Below are 21045 nucleotides of genomic sequence, written 5' to 3'. Positions count from 1 at the left end.
TTGTATGTATGTAACTGGTGGCTTTCAGAGCTTATCTGTGGTACCATTTTGTAATTTTGACAGGCTTACTCCTGTCTGGCACCCAAACAATTTCATTTAGATTCATTTATTTAATTATTGATTTAAATTGTTTTTCCTGGGAGCTGCCGCCATTACAGATAGGTAAATCCACCCCTTTGCTAGTAAAAAAAAGACATAAATATTTACCTTTTTCTCACTCACACCTCTCATATCACTTCTGAAGACATGGAATTTAACCACTGGAGTCGTATGGATTACTTTTATGCTGACTTTATGTGCTTATTGGACCTTCAAAGTTCTGACCACAATTTACTTGCATTGTATAGACCTCAATGCAAGCCTGAGTATACACATATAAACACGAAGAAAAAATAATAATAATAAAAAAAGTTTCTCTCCACATAGTCCTCACCGAGAGCCTTCCAGAAAGGTCATGTATTTGTCCCATTTCTTACCATATGCATCTAATCTGCCAAACTGTTTATATGACATCTTTTCAAATGCTGTCACCCTGCCCAATTCGGTGAACCATTCTTGAAATGAGGGAGTGCCAACTGACTTCCATCCTCTAAGAATGATCTGTCTGCCAATCATTACACTAGTTTGGACCCTGCTTTTTGTATATTTGTCTCCATCCTCCAACTGACATTGCCAGTAGGTAGGTGTGTCTTTTAAACCAAGCCTTTCAAACAATCTAGAGCAGGGGTCGGCAACCTTTTTGACATGGAGTGCCATTTTTTTATTTTCCTGGACAATGGCTGTTACGTATTTCGCGCCTGCATTCCAATTCACATCTTCATGTAACCCTTCCTCGTGGTCACGCAGCATGTTTTCATCAGCTTAAGAGAGGTGATGTTAAGGGAGACTTAACAGTTAAAGTGTGACGAGACTTGCACGTCGTGTGCGAGCCATTTGCTCATCACAATCATATAAACTATTTAGCCCTTTTCGGTGAATCGCACCTGCAAAATCCTTAAACTTTATTTCCAGGTTTAATTTATATTTTGAATAGACTCTTATCTTTCTCTTATATTTGTTTAATGTAATTTGGATAATTGAATTTTGGGACACAATTCATTTTTATAACATTTACCTTCCCTGCATAGACAAATGTAGTGAAGCCCACCTATCAACATCACACGAGGACATTTCATTAATAGGTAATAATGAACTCTTAACTAAATCTCTCACATTTGCTGGAAATAAAATGCCTTAATATGCCTTGCCTTGCTCCATTAAAAAGTGCCAGGTTGAAAAGCTGTGGCAAGGCAATATGCTGTCAGAGTAAGAGCTTCCGTTTTAGACCAATTCACCCTGTATCCTGAAAATTTGGAGAAGGAATTCATAATTTTATGAAGGGTAGGCACAAATCTTCTAAGATCAGATACAAATAATAATATATAATCTGTGCAGAGTAGAAGTTTATGCACCACACCTCCTGCTACAACACCAGGAAAATCATCCTTGTTTCTTATTGATACAGGGGAAGGATAGAATCTGGTGTCTGAATGATTATAGGCCTGTGGCTTTAACTTCTGTCATTATGCAAGTGTTTGAGCGCCTGATATGTAAACACCTGTCCAGTATTTCACTTGACCCCCACCAATTTGCTTATAGAGCAAATAGGAGTGTTGATGACGCAGTTTCACTATGTTTGCACTCTATTCTTCAAAATCTGGAGTTCAAATCTACATATGCACGTGTCCTCTTTGTGGACTTTAGTTCTGCGTTCAACACCATCGTTCCTGTGAAGCTGATTAACACTTTACAGGAGCTAGGTGTTAGAACATCACTTTGCAAATGGATTTTTAACTTTTTATGTGATAGGAAGCAGGTGGTTAAAATGGGTGACTACGTCTCGCAGTCAAAATTTCTGAACATTGGTGCCCCACAGGGCTGTGTCCTATCTCCACTTCTGTACTCTTTATACACACAATTCTGTCAATCACACAGTAGTTCAGTTTTGTTATTTAAGTTTGCTGACGACACTTCTGTAGTTGGTCTTATTACTAATGGAGATGAGTCTGAGAAGTGGAGGGGCTGGTGAAATGGTGCGAAAGTTTTAACTTGTCACTTAACATCTTAAAAACAAAGGAACTGGTAGTGGATTTTAGAAAGACCTCTAGTCTCCTCCCTATGCTCTCCATAAATGGGGTGGAGGTTGAGAGGGTCACTTCCTTCCAGTTCCTTGGGACTACAATCCAGGAATCCCTATCATGGTAGCTCAACACTAATATTAAGATCAGTAAAGCACATCAGCGACTCCACTTCTTGCAACAGCTCAAAAAGTTTGGTGTCAGCCGAGTTGCCATGACCCACTTTTATAGGTCAACTATTGAAAGTGTCCTCACTTTTTCCATGCTTGTCTGGTTCGGTCATACAACCGCTCAGGACAAAACTAGGATGGAAAGAGTAGTACGCAGGGCTTCAAAAATCATAGGCTGTAGCCTCCCTTCACTTTCTTCACTCTTCTCCACTAGAATAATCAGAAAGGCTAAGAACATCATAGCGGACCACTTTCACCCTGCTCACCATCTCTTCAATCTCCTCCCATCAGGAAGAAGATATAGGAGCATTAAGACTTCCACATCACGCTTCAGAGACAGCACCTTCCCTCTGGCTATTAGACATCTGAATTTGCACTGACTGCTAGCAGCACCTTACTAAGTGCAGGCACTGTGCACTTTCTGGGCCATGGGGTTTTTTATCTTTTGAACGTCTGCAGGGTTCTGGTCTAATGTCTTACTGTTGTTGGGGACTGTTGGTGTACATTGTTGGTGTACTTTTGATGTCTGTCTTTTAGGTCATTTATGTCTGAGAGTTGTACCAAGACAAATTCCTATCAACTTGTTGACATGGCAATAAATTATTATTATTATTATTATTATTATTATTGCAGCAGCTAATGTTTCCAGGGTAAGATATCTATAAAGACCGCCTTGCCGGGTTCCCCTACCAAGAGAAAAAAAACTGAGATTAATCCATTAGTTTGCACTGCTGCTAACAGTTGTTTATAAAGTAACTTAATCCACCCAATAAAAGTGTGCCCAAACCTCTGCATTACCAAAATATTAAAAATATAGTCCCATTCCACCCTATCAAATGCTGCGGCAAAACCATTTGGCCCCATCTGGCAAGGCATTAATTACCTCAACAAGCTCCTCCAAAGTAATATCTGAGTCAAGAGAGTTTTTTTGATCCCTCGTTAATTTAGGAAGTTCTAATGGCTCTACGAAGTTGCTAATATCCTTATCAGTAGACAAAGTTGTGGAAATATAAAGATTGAAATGTAATTCTTTAAATGCCTTATTAACTCTTTCCCCGCCAAACACGGAATTTTCCGTGTTTTATGAAAAAACGCTTCCCCGCCAAACACGGAATTTTCCGGGTTTCCGTGTTTTAGGTGTTATACAGTAAGGAAGACCCCTCCGCATGTTTTGAAAGAGTACGCAACTCTTTGATCAAAGAAACAGACTGCGATCGTCTCAAACATGAAGAAGTGGAGTATTGAGAAGCTCAAAATATCAGACATAAACATGCCTTTTTATCAGCTTTTTGTCTGAAATGTTGTTTTTTGACAAAACCGACCTCTGTTCAAGTCGCAATAAAAAAAGAACACATGAAGATAAAATAAAATCGTTTTTTTTTTTTGCCTAAAAGCAGAGGCTCAGATCTTTATTGTGATATAGCATCTTCATATATTCATGGAAGAAAATATTCTGCGGGCCATTAAAGTTTAGCGAAAATCATCAAAAACCCTGGCGGTGGCTGGCAACTTTTTTTTAAAAACGCTGGTGGGGAAAGAGTTAATATATGTGGCAGAATTAAATATATTGCCTCCAGAAGACTTCACTGGAGGAATGGTGGAAATAAACTCTCTCCGTTTTATGTATCTGGGAAGAGTTACCTGCTTTGTCCCCAGACTAAATGTATGTCTGTATGTTTTGCCCTAAGTAACCAAAACTCAACCTGTGCGTGGATTTACAAGACTCCGCAGAGACATTTTTCTATAATTCTTAATTTGTCTTCAGCAGAAGAAAGAAAGTCATACCCATCTGGGATGACATTAGGGTGAGTAAATGATTTTTAGATGAAATAGTCACTATTAACAGCCATTGTATTGAAAACATGGATGGAATATTCATAAAAAAAATAATTAAACAGTGTTTCAACAAACATTCAGTAGACTTTCAGTAGCCTGTATTTATATCTCTATTAATTAACTACTTACATAATTGTTGAGAACATTGGTTCATTAAAAGGTAATTAAGAAAGATCTATATACAGGCTACTGAAAGTCTACTATTGTGACAAGGCAGGCAAAGAATGAAGATCTAAACGCAGCTTTATTTACAAAAGAATAAACAAACTAACTCAGAATATAATGAAAACAAAACACAGGGAACCAGGCACAGAGCATCCAACAATACATGCAAAGACTGACAAACTAACCGGGGAAACAAGGGCTAAAATACACAAGGGAAAACAGGAAACACCTGGAGATACAATCAGGGAATGAGGAACACAATCAAGGGAAAACCAATCATAAAATGAAACTACAAAAGGAATACAAAATGTGCAGGAAACAGGAACTAAAAAATAATTACATCATAAAAGACAAGACCAAAAACAACAGGGAATATGATGTGTAGGTTTGTTGAAACACTGTTTACTAGCTATAGCAAGCCAGTTGATAAGTCACTTATAGTCAGTTAAATATCTACTTGGGACCGTCAAAATAAAGTGTTCCCTCATATTGCTGTTGCTGGGACCTTGTAAAAGCATAGTGCCTAAGAACACCTCTTAAGTTAAAAATCACTGTAAAGCATAATTTTATATTTTTTTATAGTGGTGAAACATCATGGTTACTGTTGTAACCTCCTTTCCCCGATGGAAGGAACGAGATGTTGTGTCGATTGTAGTGATACAAGGGGTCTCATCTGAGAGCCTCACGTACCTCTGAACTTGAGAAAAGGCCAATGTCAAACTGGCAGACAGAATTTGCATGTCCCACCCCCGGACATATGGTATAAAGGGGAGCGGGCGAGTGTCTGTAAGACAGGTTTTCACTGAGGAGCCGAGAATAAGGTTACGGCACATTACAGTGGTAGGGATATTGACGCCTCGTTGCATGGGAGCCAGCCACAGCCTTTTCTCTCTCTATTTTTCTTGTCATAGACTTAAAAGGTGGCTGGGGCTTAATACTATAGATGCGTCGGGGAAGGTCTTTCCTATCCTTTCAGGGGGGAAAAGGCCCTGCGGAGACCACAACCTGCCCAGTCTGGGGGGAGGTAACTTGTATCTAATACACACAGGGGTTGTCAAGCCACCCTTGGACATGGTGCGGTGGTAGATCCTGCCTGACAAGGGAGGAGTTGCTACAGACACGGCGACCGGGGGCAGCGAGGACTGCCCAAGGGAGACGCGGGTCCTGCCAGCAGGGGGACCGTACCATGGAAAATACAAAACACTCCACTATGCCTGTGGAGCCCAAGCCCAACACGGAGCACTCGACTCATGGTGGGTCTGGCGGCGAATTCCTCCTCTGAATTCGCCAGCCGGAGGGCTAGGGAGGAAGAGCATACAGGAAGAGTGAGCTTAGTGGCTAACCTGGGAAATAAAGTGCACCGGATCAACTTGGTGAAGGGCGCAAGGTGCAAGAGGAACACCCGGTATTACTGAGTTCTACTGGCTCGGACCTGACAAAACATGGGACTGTCTCCAACCCTCTTGATGGAAGTGAGTGTGATCAGGAGGGCCGTCTTCAAGGAGAGGGCTTTGAGCTTGACTGAATCAAGCGGCTCGAAGGGGGGGTCTCTGAAGGCCTAAGAGGACCACTGAGAAATCGCAGGAGGGGAACAGGCTTGGCCAGGAAGGGTTCAACCTCTGGGTGCCTCTTAAGGAACCTGATAATCAAGTCGTGCTTGCAGAGGGACTTGCCGTCCAATGTGTTGTGGTGGGCTGCGATAGCTCCCCTTTATACCCATATGTCCGGGGGCGGAGCATGCAAATTCTGTCTGACAATTTGATATTGGCCTTTACAATCGACACAAGATCGAGTGATTGACAGAAGGGGAACTGCATACTGTATTTCATTTATTGTAATATTAATTTTTTAAATGGTAGTCAGTCAGTCACCAGTTCAAAAAGTAAGGCTCTGTGTTGTCATGTGAGGATGATTTATATGAGCCAGGTTACAGTTTCAACCAGTGGATTGTATGAAATGGTCTTTTCTCTTCAAGGCGTTCAGGTTCACTCAGCTGCCTGATATGGCTCTCGGATCTCCACCACCACCAGTCCCACCAAGAACAGGCCCTCCACCTGAGACATCACTGAGAAGGTCAGGAAACACACACACCCACAATATTAATCTTAGAGTTGTTTTCTTTCACGCAGAACTGCTGCTTCAGTTCATTCAAACCTTATTAAAGGAATAGTTCACTCTGTCAATCTCAAGCAAGGACTAAAAAAACCCATACCATTAAAAGAGTAAATGCAATGCATGAGCTATATTACAAGCCTAACTCACAAAAATCAGAGGTCTGGAATACTCCTTTGGTAAAAGTCATCATATGTGTAACATTTTACATTAATATTTCCTTTTAAAGGGATTAATTAATGCATGTATTATAAATGCAATATATATAATAAATGCATTATAAATCATTTGTATGCAGTTATAGCAACATGAATAAATAGGGAACTCTAGGATATAAAACATCTAGGGCTGAAGCAACAACATCAGGGACTAAAGGTATCCAATGACCTTTCAAAGAAGTAGCCAGCTGTGACAGTATATGGTATAGTGGTGGTAAGATTATGGTATTTTGATATAGAATATGTTGTTTACATAATACACTAATATATATATATATCTCTTTAGCTAAACTTTCAATGGTGGACAGTGGTAAAATTACTTTTATCTCAACACAAACACTTTGTGTCAAAAGAACCTAATTGAATTGGGTAAACCCAACAAAATTAGACATGTCAATGTAACTCAAAGTCATCTTTTTTGTTCTTTGTGTACCAACTATTGAAAAAAAAATGTTAGCTTGCTAAATACACGCTGGCTGAAAGCACTACAGAGTAGCATAATAACTATGCTATAGTTAGCATAGCAGTTGCTCTCAATGAAGCAAGCAATCGATTTCATGTGTGGCGATCTCTGAATGCACTGGAATACAAACTAGTTTAATATGATTGAAAATTGACTATTTTAATTGAAATGTGTGTTATGCATATTTATGCAATTAGAGTATCACACCTTTCCTCTCGTGTCACCTGTACTGAAAGCAAATGCGAGTTGAGTCTTCCTTGTGATGCGTGTAATGAGCACTATTTTAATGATATGTGGAGTTGTGTTCCAAATCACTCTCTTATGAGGCACTATATCAGTTAGGATGCTTCCATAGAAGACAGCTGCCTGTGCAGGCAGGAGACAGCAATGCAGTTTGCTAAGTTTTGTAACAGACCCTTACTGTCCCAATGCAGTCCCATGCAAAACATGCTGGGAAATAGAAATCCCATGCACAGTTTCATCAATGCTACATTAACACTACAAAAAGTATTCATGTAGTCCCAACTGAAATGGATTAAGTAAACTTCCATGTTACACATTTAAATGGATAGAACCTAATAAAATAAAATTCAGTCATGCCAACTCTCAGAAAGATTTAGCATGTGAACGTGTTTGATATATTGATATGATATTGGCCTTGGCGGACTAGATCTGCAACACTGCTGTGGCTGCAAAGCAAGTTCGGAGACATACTACTGATAGAAAAACACATACATATGGAGTTAGCATGTGGACATGCTGCTGCTGCTGTGCAATGAGACAAAAAGAAAAACATGCTGCGTTGAGCATGTGCAACATGCATGCTGCACAAATAGACAAACAATCCCTGTGTGGCAGATCTAGGCATGCTTAAGCTGGGGTGGAGGTAGGTTTCATAGAAAAAAACTCTTGCAGTGCTGCAGAGAAACCAGTTTAACTGCATAACTAAGTTATTTAAATATTAGAATAAAGAGAGAGACTCAAGATGATTGGCTACCCAATAACAAGTCAAAGAAGCAATCAGTGTATGCCATGCAAGCCGATTGGCATAGCATGTCACATGTGTGCAAGTCAATTGGCTAACAGATAACAAGTCAAGGAACCTATCAGCTTGCACCACATAGAAACGTATGGCTTAAGGAAAGCACATGAGGAGCACGTGAAACCAATTAACACAACAAGGACTGAATGAGGGAAAGTAAAGAGGGAAACAAGGTGGTGGAATCAGGGAAGCACATGGAAAACAAAGCCATGTGCTAACACACAAGACCAAGAGCTCAAACATAAACACAGGACATGGCATCGGGGTCCTGTCACCACACAATAAACATGACTGACCAAAGTGACAGGATCCTGACAGATGACGACCCATCGCCACACACCATGTGATAAATGCTTTTAAAAAATACACTCATTCTTACATGAAAAATTAAATGCCCTAATTCATGATTTACGTCACAATGCAGAAGTATTAAAAAAAAAATCATATTGAGATTAAAAGGATATATTTAGTCCATTTGTTTATATTTATTACTGTAATGTCTTGACTCTTGTGTTGTCACTTTCCTTGTCACGTTGATGTCAAAAGAATGGTGAATAGTGACGGCCTGATGACAATTAAACTATACTTAACTTTATGTACATAGGTTTCTAATTTTGGCAACTTCTTAATAAATGTTTCACATGTGTCCACTTTACATGAAAGTACATTTTCCTAGGTTACTAATGTTGAATAGGTGTTATTAAGCATTTATAACACATGAACAGGGTTGGGGAGTAACTGAATACATGTAACAGGAATACGTATTAAAATACAAAATATAAGTAACTGTATTCCACTACAGTAACAATTTAAGTAACTGGTAATACAGAATACAGTTACATTCAAAAAATATTTTGATTACTGAAGAGATTAATTTGCATTTTATTGTCATTTGTTTCATTTAATATTTAGTCCTTTCAGATGGAAAACATTTATACATATAAATGATGAGATCCAAAGTGCATTTGAACAGCGGTGAAACACTTTTATGATGTGTTTGTAACGCAGTTGTGTAAATTGTTAGCTTCACGCTAAGCTAAAATGCTATTTCTAGCCATTTACATGCACATGTTATCAGACACGATCATATTTTTTCAAGAAAATTTACATTGGATCATAATTTCTTTTTTCTAGTAAGATCTTTGATATTAGGGCAAAAATCATATTCTTGATAATAACTTTTGTATTGTTTTCTTGTAAAAAATATCTTAAAATCCTTAAAACCAGATCAAGTGAAAATATCAACCAGTGCTGAAGAAGTAATCCAAAGTATTTAGAATACATTACTGACCTTGAGTAATCTAACGGATTACGTTAAAAATTACATTTTACTGCATGTATGCTGTAATCTATAGTGGAATACATTTCAAAAGTAACCCTCCCAACCCTGCATATGAGGTAAAATGGGTCACTAGTTGGAAGGTATTACATGAAAGTCTTTTTATAACTGTTGTTATAACCACAATATATATCAATGGTTTATAGTGTATTTGTAAATTAATTATTAGTCATTAATGAACCCCTTTATAAACCCTAAACAAAGAGAACATTTCCCATCCTATTCCAGAACCAAGTTCATTTGTATTTGAATTGTAAATAATTGTGGTGACGTCTGCTAGCAAGTCAATACTGTCATCTGGTGGTGAAATGATTTCAGTGCATGTGTAGAGTTGTTCTCATGTTCCTTAGGTCATCATCTGATCTTGGTCCAAAGGATCACTGCTCTGAGTCATCAGTGCAAATTCAGCACAATAGCCCCCCCTATAGGCCAAACAGCAGAGTGGCACTTCCACCGGTCACAACAGAGCCCATTCCCAACCACTCAGGTTAGAGTGTGTGCTTGAGAATTAGGCTTATACTGTTCTAATATCTTTTGATCTTTATGTATATAAATGTATAATTTATAATTGCATGTTTAAATTCCATGTTTGCTTTTCCAGTGCATTTTGATACAATTTTAAGCATCAGAATATTTTATTTTATGTGCAATTGAGACAGTAAAGAGAAACAACACTATGAAAATCATCCACATAAATTGCCAAACATAATAATAATAATTACACATAGGGATATTATTTAGTATTCTTTTAAATGAGTGTTAACGCCTCAACTACAAAAAAATAATATTTTTTTGTAATTATTCTTGATTAAATATTTTAATCGTTTGACAGCCCTAATACATATATAGAAATAAAATTCATAACTTAACACATTTTGGCTTCCCTAATAATTTTATGTGTATATATATATTTCAAATATACCCTAAACTCTTATCCTTTTTTTGTCCCACAGGAAATCCCATGACTGCTGTGTATGCCATTCCAGCTACTTGTCCTGGAAACACAGGCTTCTTCATCTCCACGCCACCTTCATCATATCACAGCCCGTCCTGGATGTCCTACCCTCCTGAGCCTGAGGACATGCCTTCTCAGTGGGCCGAATCTGTAAGAATCTGTTTATACTGTACATCGCCCAATCTACCTGTCAATCAAAGCAGCCCATATATGGGAAGAGGGGGCATGTCATATTCAGTGGTCAAGTCCAACGGAAGTTCTAGAGCAGCTAACATTGCTTACAGCACTTTTAATGTGGTGAAAACCTGCAACCAAGAGAACGCAAAGATTGCCAGCGGCCTTGTGATCCGTTAAAAAAAACAACATTATATTATGCATGTTTTTGCCTGACAATTCTTATTTAAAGGTGAAAACCTATACATCAAATGTGCACTCCATGTCAGCAGTTTTATTACATATATGCTACAGTGAGAGTTATTTCTTAAAGGTGCACTCAGTAATTTTTCCCTTATTAAAAAAGTTTTATTCCTAAAAAATTAATTGTACATTTTTTAAATATCTGTAAAATTGTGACCACACAGATGCGATAAATGCTTAAGTCATATCAGTAACCGGATAAAAACTGCTTTAATGAATATGGAGAGGGTCCCCTCACGAGAGCTGCCATGTTAGGATCACATGACAAGCCAAATACTACTCACTTAATCTCAGTAACTACCCTATTATTGGACACTTTAATTCAAGAATTAAAGTAATCACGGCTGACTTTCTGAATTTCTACAGTGTTATCTGTAACTGAAAACTATTGTGTTTGAATGATGCTGCATCCACACCACTAGGTGTCAGTGTAAGTCTAAGATGACACACACTAAATATTACTGAGTGCCCCTTTAATTTGTGTCAACATATCAAAACATCAAAATTACAGTTATGAAAACTAAAATGCAATAAAGATGCACATACCAAATCAATGGTGTAATTCAATTTCTGTGTCAACTATTCCTTTAACTAGAAGAATGCACTTAGGCTTGACTGTCTTCAGCATTGCTTTCATTGAAGGTTTCCTGGATTCTCTTTCAGCTTCCTTTACCAGGATACGCAGAGGCCTTTCCTCACCCCCACTATCCTCAGGGCAGCCCGCTCCTGTGGCACCACATCCAGGCCACATCCACTCAGGGCGGTCCGGACCACAGGCCCCCTCATCCATGGCAGAGTCCCAGCAGAGTCTAACAGAGCCTGGGGATTCGATTGGTCCTGACATCCCGCTCAGCAGCCTTTCCACCTCAGCTCTGGTCCAAGCCATCTGCGATGAGGTGGCCAAACTGGCCAAGAAGCAAGCAGGCATGTTTGAGTTCAAGGTTTAGATCTTCCCTGCTGAAAAACATATGCTGGTTAACTGGTTTAAGATGGTCTCCAACCTGTCCAAGCTTGTGCTCAGGTGGTTTAGCTCGTCTCCCAGTCTGACATCTAAAAAAACCATGCTCAAAATCCCTCTAAAACCAGCCTTACAAGTCTGGGAGACCAGCTAACCAGCTGGTTTTAGATGTTTGTTTGTTTGTTTGTTTGTTTGTTTTTCAGCAGAGTTTTGAGTGGTTTATTGGACCAGCTGCAGTGAGTTGGGAGTTGGGACTCATTTTTGACTTCTGTACCGACTAGACTCTGGGTACTTTAATTTCTTCAAGGAAATGCCTGTCTGCTGTTTATTACAGTTTTGTGTGCTTCTTTGAGTATGTGCCATTGTAGTATTGTATAAATAAGTAATTCAAATTTGTATTTAATTGGACATAAGGAAAGTCCACACAGATTATCACTTTTAACTGTGTGTTTCTTTTGTAAAAAGGCCAGAAATAACTAAAATTGGCTTCTACATTTAAGTTGAAAAAGTTTTCGGCTATGTTTTCATTTATATAAATATTCACAAAATACAAATGAATATCCATAAATACATTTAATAGTAATGAGCCCTAGGAAAAATGATGGTTAGAGACAATTAGAAGGGGGGTGATACTTTTGCATTCACTCGCAACACATTTGCTTTCCCCTGAGAAACGTTGTATTTTCTTGCAAAGCTTGTGTTCTTACCTATTTTTGTGGTATTACTTTATCATATAAGATAAGTGAGAAGATACAGTGACTCTTTCTGATTTGCATCATTACACCATCACAAGTCTTTATAATCTACTGCACATAGATACACTGATCAGCCACAACATTAAAGACAGGCAAAGTGAATAACATTTATTATCTCAATACAATGGCACCTGTCGAGGGGTGGGATATATTAGGCAGCAAGTGAACAGACAGTTCTTGTATTTCATGGGTTGGAAGCAAGCGTAAGGATCTGAGCGATTTTGACAAGGGCCAAATTGTGATGGCTAAATGACTGGGTTGGAACATTTCCAAAACGGCAGGTCTTGTGGGGTGTTCCTATTATGCAGTGGTTTGTACCTACCTAAAGTGGTCCAAGGAAGGACAATTGGTGATCTGGTGACAGGGTCATGGGCGCCCAAGGCTCATTAATGTGCGTAGGGAGCGAAGTTTAGCCCATCTGGTCGGATAACTTGCTGAAAAACATAATGCTGGCCATGATAGCAAGGTTTCAGAACACACAGTGCATCGCAGCTGGCTGCATATGAGGCTGCGTAGCCGCAGACCGGTCAGAGTGCCCATGCTGATCCCTGTCCACTGCCGAAAGAGCCTACAATGGGCACGTGAGCATCCAAACTGGACCTTGGAGCAATGGAAGAATGTGGCCTGGTTTTCTTTTAGATCATGTGGATGGCCAGGTGCGCATACATCGTTTACCTGGGGAAGAGTTTGCAGCAGGATGCACTATGGAAAGGAGGCAAGCCGGTGGAGGCAGTGTGATACTCTTGGACAATGTTCTGCTGGGAAACCTTGGGTCCTGGTATTCATGTGAATGTTACTTTGACACGTACCACCTTCCTAAATATTGTTACAGACCCCGTACACCCCTTCATGGCAATGGTATTACATGATGGCAGGATAATGCGTCCTGTCACACTGAAATAATTGTTCAGCAATGGTTTGAGGAACATGAAAAAGAATTCAAGGTGTTGACTTAGCCTCTAATTTCCCCTGATCTGTTTGAGCATCTATGGGATGTGCTGGACCAACAAGACTGATCCATGGAAGCCCCACCTCACAACTTACAGGACTTGAAGGATTTGCTGCTAATGTCTTGGTGCCAGATACCACAGGACACATTCAGAGGTCTTCTAGAGTCCATGTCTCGATGGGTCAAAGCTGTTTTGTTGGCACAAGGACCTACACGATATTAGGCAGGTGGTTTTAATGTTGTGGCTGATCTGCGTATATGGTAACTTAAACCACCCGTCTGTTGAATACTTGATTCTGATTGTTTGACAGACGTTATAAAGTGCACAATATTTTTTCCAGTATACACATTGCTATGAAGTAATTCCAGGTCTTGACCACATAACAGTTCCATTTCACATGGCCAAATTATTTAAGTTATTTCAAAGAGCCGTACAAGCTACCACAGCAAAATAAGAAAATCAAAATAAAGACATTGGTTAAGTAAATCAGATAAGAATGACAAACAATGTCAATAAAATCCTAAATGTATTTAATTTTTGGTTGAAAAGCACCCTTGTGCTCCTCTCCCTTTTCTTTTCTCTCGTCTCACACTCACACACAATCATACACACACATAGAGAGACTCGAGTCATGACCAACAAAAATAGTCTTGCTTTGTTTTTATGTTATCTGAAATAACTTTTAAACAGTGCAAGTTTCAATGTATTTAGCCCAAATCAGCCTCCCATGTTGGAAAGCACCCTTGCACTTCCCTCTCCCTCTCTTTTGTTCTCACACAAATTCACACAGACACACACACACACACATACTTGGGAGCAAAGTCAGTGCACCCCTGGGACTGGGGGGGTCGTAAACAGTTGTTTAGCAACAGGAAAGCTATATACAAGAGTGGCGACATTTACTGCTGCTGAGAAGTATACTTAAACTTACATCTTGGCAATTTGAAACAATGTTATTGCTGACGAGAGCCGCATCAAACACAGGTAATTCCACATGCAGTCTCTATCAGTTTCTTACTTTCTCTCACTCACACACACACACACATGCTACCTAGTTACTCCAATGCTGAAAAGCATTGCATCTTCCGCTGCTAGTTCTAAAGTGACATTTTCGATCTAGCAACAGAAACTCGGACTGTATCAGCTAGACACTGAATCCGTGGTGGAAGAAAGTAGTTCCACTCAAAAGAGTGTTTTAGGGACAAAAAACAGAAAATGTCTTGATATAAAACCCTGTACGATGTCTTAAGGTGTGATAACCGTGAATAAGCTGAATAATTGACTTCAGCCCATTGAATTATTGAAAGATAATGCACACCAGAGGTACATTTCCATTTCTTTTTTAATAATTCAATGGTCAATTATTCCTTGCATAGTGTCAGAGTGAGGGTTTGCAGCTTTGCTAAAATGATTGTTCTCTCTTCAAACAGAAATTCAAAGAAAAACTTCTTAAAAAAATGAAACGAGTTCCAAATGGACATGAGCTCCACATAATAAAGAACATTTTAGGCCTATATATGTAAGGATTTTTCCATGGCTAGGTGTGCGTTAAGTATGAGATAATGTACAGTCAGTTGCCAAAAAAAATAATCGAGTAAAAGTACAATTACTTTAAAAAAAAAATTATTCAAGTAGAATTAAAAGTACTAACATAAATAATTTCTTGAGTAAGAGTAAGAAAATATCCAATTAAAAAAGTACTCAAGTAGTGAGTAACTAGTTACTTTCACCAATGACATTATGACGTTTACTCCCCTATATTCCATTACATAATACACATTTAACATGTACTACAGAATTATTATTATTAATGGTAATTCTGTCATCATGTTGTTCCAAACCCATATGACTTTCTTTCTTCCATGCAACACAATAATTGAATTGAACTTTATTGTCCATTTTCATGGAAATTAGTTTTTGGCCCCAAACCGCTTTACAATACATAATGTAGAAAGGTTGGCACTCCTGAGAACATGTAATATTCAATTCCTATTCATTGTCATTTTCACATTAATGAGGAGAAAATCATCCAAAACTCTCTAATCCTGCAGACTTTGACCTCTGAGACATCCATATGGTCCATATGGTATACCTTAAGGCTGCATGATTGACTGCATTAACAATACATTTGTGATGCGCCATTGCTCGATTTTAAAACTGCAAAAGGCTGCGTGTTGTGAAACAGTCTCCATTCAGAATTTCAGTCAGTGATCTGTGATCGCGGGGCACCCTCTAGGGGTTATAGGCACAATTGTTGAGCAGGGTAACCATTTTAGAAGAATATGTATCATATTAAAATATAAATCATCTTGCCGGACAGTGAAAGGCACATTTGAAAGGCAAAACAGCTGAATGTCAAACCATATTTTCTTACGAGCACTATTGGGTTTTGATGGTTAATCCCAGTTCTGACACTATATTACATGTTGAGTTAATTTGAACAGAGGCATAAAACTCTCACAATGTGTCAATAAGGAGGAGAGAAGAGAAGAGATGGCGCATTACTATAGAATGGAGCTTTAACCTGACTGAAACTACCTGTGCATTAAGTAAGGATAAATTCAGTCATTACTGTACATTATCCCTTACTTAACGCACACCTAGCCATAGAAAAACCCTTACATAAATAGGCCTAAAATGTGCTTTATTATGTGGAGCTCACGTTCATTTGGAACTCTTAATTTTTTCCAAGTTATTTTTCTTTGAATTTCTGTTTGAAGAGAGAACAATAATTTTAGCAAAGCTGCAAACCCTCACTCTGACACTATGTAAGGAATAATTGACAACAGACCATTGAATTTAAAAAAAGAGTTTTATCTCAGGACATTTTCTGGTTTTCGTCCCTAAAATGCTCTTGTGGGTGGAACTACTTTCTTCCACCACGGATTGAGCGTCTTGCTTTGATACAGTCCGAGCCTTCGTTGCCTGTTCAGAAACGTCACTTTAGAACTAGCAACTGAGGATTGCAAATCTTTCGCTAATGTACTGGAGCACTTACTGGAGTAATAAGGTAGTGCGTTTGTGTGTGTGTGTGTGTGTGTGTGTGTGTGTGTGTGTGTGTGTGTGTGTGTGTGTTTGAGTGATTGAAAGTGAGAAACCCATAAACTGAGAGAGATCGCTTCTGGGATTAACTTTTTTGTTCCAGTTCTCGTCAGAAGTAACATCACTTCAAAATTACCAAGATGTAAGTTTATGCACTTCTCAGCACCAGTGAGTGTCACTATTTTTGTATTAGCTTCTCCGATGTAAACCTTAACAACTGTTTTCAATCCCACTGAGATGCAGGTGTGTGCTGACATGACGGCTCTCTTTTTCGCTTGTGTGTGCGTAATGCGTATAGTGTATGTGTGTCCACGTGTGCGAGATCTTAAGAGAGGGGGATGGGGAGCGCGAGAGTGTTTCCCACAGATATTTCAGATAATATAGAAACTGTTGTATTGATCAAGTGCATCTAGCTTTGATAAAGCTCAAGCCTTTGTTGCTAGTTCGAAAACGTCACTTTAGAACTAGCAACGGAGGATGCAGTGCTTTTCTTGTTGTGGTAGGCTGTAGGGCTCTTTGAAATGACAAGTAATTTGGCAAAGTGATATGGGACCGTTATGCGGTCAAGACCGGGAACTACTTCATAGCCGTGCATTTACTTGAAAAATAATTGCACACCTTAGAACGTCTGTCAACCAATCAGAATCAAGCATTCAACAGACATATGATATAAATTGTTTTAACCCAAGCATTCCATCCAATCAGAATCAAGTATTTGAACAGACCATGGTATAAGGAGGGGGAAACACCACCATCACCACCACCACAACAACAATAGGCCTAATATAATAATAATTTACAATTTTCATGCTTACCATCATGTCCATCATGCTTAGTACTATTTTAATGGATTTATGGATATTAATTTGTATTATATTTGTGAATATTTAAGTAAATGTAAATTTATTTACCTTTGGTTTCATGATTCATTATATAACTTTTAAAATGTAATTATTCAAAATCTACAAAAGTAGCTTGAACTAAAAATAGCCACAACATCCAATAAGAAACTTGATATGGTAATTATTCACAGCAGAAACAAACATGTTGGTAAATTGTGCTATTACAATGTGCTGAAAAAGAAAACATTGTTTGAAACAATCAGAATAAATAATTTTCATTGTGCATAAAACCATGTCTACACCAGCCGTGACAAGTTTCATGTCACGTCGACTTGAGAGTTCTCTATCCATTAGCATTCCCATTCATCTCAATAGCAGTTGCTCAGCTGGCACATGCAGCCCTGGAAATGTGTGACACTGATGACACAGATGACTTCTTTGTCACATAAACAATCAGTTATGGAAACCTTTTTACCTATTACCACTGATAAAACATCTACTATAATATAATGACATTTTTACTCTTTATTCATTGCTTGCAATATGTTTAATTTGTCAAAAGACATATCCACTTTTAAATGGCTGTCAATGGAGAAACATGGTATAGTACCAAACTTACCATATAGCCATAGCTATATACGTAAGATATTTGACTCTAAACCCATGACTTTTGCCCGCATAATTTGGTAGTTACAACCTCTACCAGTAGGGGCTAACGTAAGCAGCCAAACCTTTACCCTCTGGTTACTTAACATGGACCAACCAGCTTAAGCTTGATGATATAGTTTTTTGTTTTTTTTACTATACAGCAATAGTAAAATGGGTGAGAAACTTTGTATTCTATTTCTTACCTTAAAATTTCCATTTTTCCACAGAGATCCGTTGCTATAAATGTTTTATTTGCATGGGCTATTTTAGAATATAGAAATAATGTCACACATATTGTAAGTATTGCTGCAAACACTTTGATGGCTTTGATGTAGCAGCTGGAACTTATTTAAATATATAACAAATACAATTCATAGCATCAATTCACACAGATGATATTTGTGAATAAATGGTGCATCTGTCAATGAGAAGATGTGATGCAGTGCTCTCCATTTGGCACTTTTGTGTAATAATTCAATTAGGAGTGATTTTGACACGCCTACTCCGGTGTAGACATGGATCATTCATAAAGGAGCTTCATTCATTAAAGGGCAGAATTCATTTAGTGTACATAATCAACAGAAGGAAAGTTTTATTGCAAAGATATGTAACAATACATATATGTAATAATGTTCTGGTGCTAATATAGATACAGTATCATCAACATCATCATCATGGTGGAGTAAAATGTGAAACAGCTTTATAATAATGTAACTTTTTGCTCTTTTTGTTTTTTACAATTAACCCATTATGTGTTGGTTATAAGGGCTTTATTTAATATTTTATCATAAACTACGCTTGAGGTCTTAAAGGTGCACTTAGTATTTTTTGCTAATTGCTAAACTTTTAAACTGAAAGATTTAAAGAGTAAGAGTAGAATATCATTTTTGTGACAAAAGTATTTTTGAAATATATGTTTAATATGATTTACACACATGAGATGAAGATTTCAGTCATATCAGTCTTTATTCTGCATTTGGTGCTGGGCACACATTTGTGAGCGCCACCATGCTAAGATCATATGACCTGCTGAATATTACTCGCTTTATCTCAATAATCCACTGTAATTTGGACACTTTCACTCGACAACATTAACACAAATTTTACTCAGTGCTCCTTTAAATCCTCACACAGTTTATTGATTTGCTTCAAAGTAACTTTTGTGAGCTGGTTATGCATCGATTAGGATAAATGATTTGACTGTAACTCTCTGACATGTACTGTTCAAAATGCACTTTATTCTTCACTTCTTCACTCATGATTATCTGAAAACGATGAAGGCCACTAGTATTATCTCAAGAATAATCCAGTCATTTTAATAACTGATTCATTCCCAAACAAATCTATACGCAACTAACTTCAGCATGCTAAGTATGTATAATGAAGTGGCTACTGATACGATAATATGAGAGTGTCCACAGCTTTTGTGCTTCGATTGTATGTTAACTGAGTTTTATAGGGCTTATGTATGTATCAAGACTTTGCCAGACTACAGTAAGACATTCTACTTGTATTCCTTACAATTCATTTATTAATATCTGTATTTGTTATTTATATTAACTGGCTGTACAACAACAAAATTCAGCTGCAATGTTAACATGTGTCTAAAATGTGACTCATTTGATTATTTACAACAATGTTAAAACAAAGAAGTTGGAATATCTTACAAATTTTATATTTTAGCCAATATTCACATTTTCCATTTTTTTTTAATATTGGTTTGGAGGCCGCTCGAACAATATTCTTTATGCAAAGTTTACTAATTCTTTAAATGGATTTGCAGCTATGAGATCATTGATTAAAGGTCATATATACAGTGTGTGTATATATATATATATATATATATATATATACATTATATATATATATATATATATATATATATATATATATATATATATATATATATATATATATATATATATATATATATAGACAAAATTTATTTTTTCACCCAGGTGTCAAACAAAAATCAAATCTTAATTCTGATTTGAAACCAAATGTCTAATAAAAATATCACAAATAATTAATTTCATTAGAAAAATTAGAGTACAGTTTATTGATAGATATCTAGAAACCTGCTGTCTGGCTTTATTATGTTTCACAAACACAGACTTCAGGAAACAAACAAAAACAACAGATATCTCCAGAACAGGTGTAAACTGTAAGGCTGATGATGCATTCAAATATTATGCATTAGATAACAATATATCAAAACAAGTGACATCTGTAACACAATGCTGCCAGAGCTTTACACAGAACTACATTTTCTGAGCAATTTTTGCAATAACTTTTAACAAATTGTGTCAAATTATTATTATTATTATTATTATTATTATTATTATTATTTTTTTTTTTTTTTTGAGACTACAGAAACCGAAATGGATTTATATAGTCATAGGTAAAAAAATTAAAATAATTTTTCATCCTTTCTGAATGGCCCATGATGTCAAGGTGAAAACACCCAAAAGTGTTTTATCATTAAAAACTGAACAAGCGTCTTTTTTATTGAATGATATTGCTTGTAAAGTGTGCCTGTGCTATCTTTCTTTATAAATAAATAGTACAAAAAATATGACTTTATGATACAGGTATTTTGTTTATGTAAGTGTGGCTTAAAGGAAGATTGCGGGTTCAATACAAATTAAGCTCAATCATCTGTAATTTTATTTAAATAGAAAATTAGAAATCAAGGTTACAGTGAGGCCACATTTTGGAGGGTTTAAATGCAAAAATTTGAAGCTTGTAATTTTATTAAAGCACTTAAATTAATTCTTCTGTTAAAACCCATGAATTATTTGATCTGTAAAGTTGTCATTTTAGGGTTTGTTGACATTACATCATCATGGTAGCAAAGTTGTAAAATTGTGTTGTATTTTAACGTTTACAGATTGGCCCCATTCACTTCCATTGTAAGAGCCTCACTGTGTCCCATATTTTTGCATTTTGTAAAGAAAAAGAGTGGCAAGTCAAAATGTACTTTTTGTGGTTATCAATATTATGCCACAAATGCTGT

At 37.3% G+C, this 21045-nt stretch overlaps 1 protein-coding gene across 1 annotated transcript in view; it reads left to right on the top strand.

The window, feature by feature from the left end:
* The window catches only part of LOC127661362 (UPF0606 protein KIAA1549L-like), a 127702-nt gene extending 115921 nt beyond the window's left edge, over positions 1 to 11781 (top strand). The window contains 5 exon segments of the mRNA XM_052152010.1: positions 6264 to 6361; positions 9813 to 9949; positions 10416 to 10567; positions 11498 to 11612; positions 11615 to 11781. Of these exon segments, the coding sequence (XP_052007970.1) occupies positions 6264 to 6361; positions 9813 to 9949; positions 10416 to 10567; positions 11498 to 11612; positions 11615 to 11781 (669 nt within the window).
* Positions 11782 to 21045: the final 9264 nt, after the last annotated feature.

This window comes from Xyrauchen texanus, chromosome 21 (genome assembly GCF_025860055.1).
Source record: "Xyrauchen texanus isolate HMW12.3.18 chromosome 21, RBS_HiC_50CHRs, whole genome shotgun sequence".
NCBI classification, from domain to species: Eukaryota; Metazoa; Chordata; class Actinopteri; order Cypriniformes; family Catostomidae; genus Xyrauchen; species Xyrauchen texanus.
Note: the sequence above shows the minus strand (reverse complement) of the source record. Positions and strands in the feature narration are given on the sequence as shown.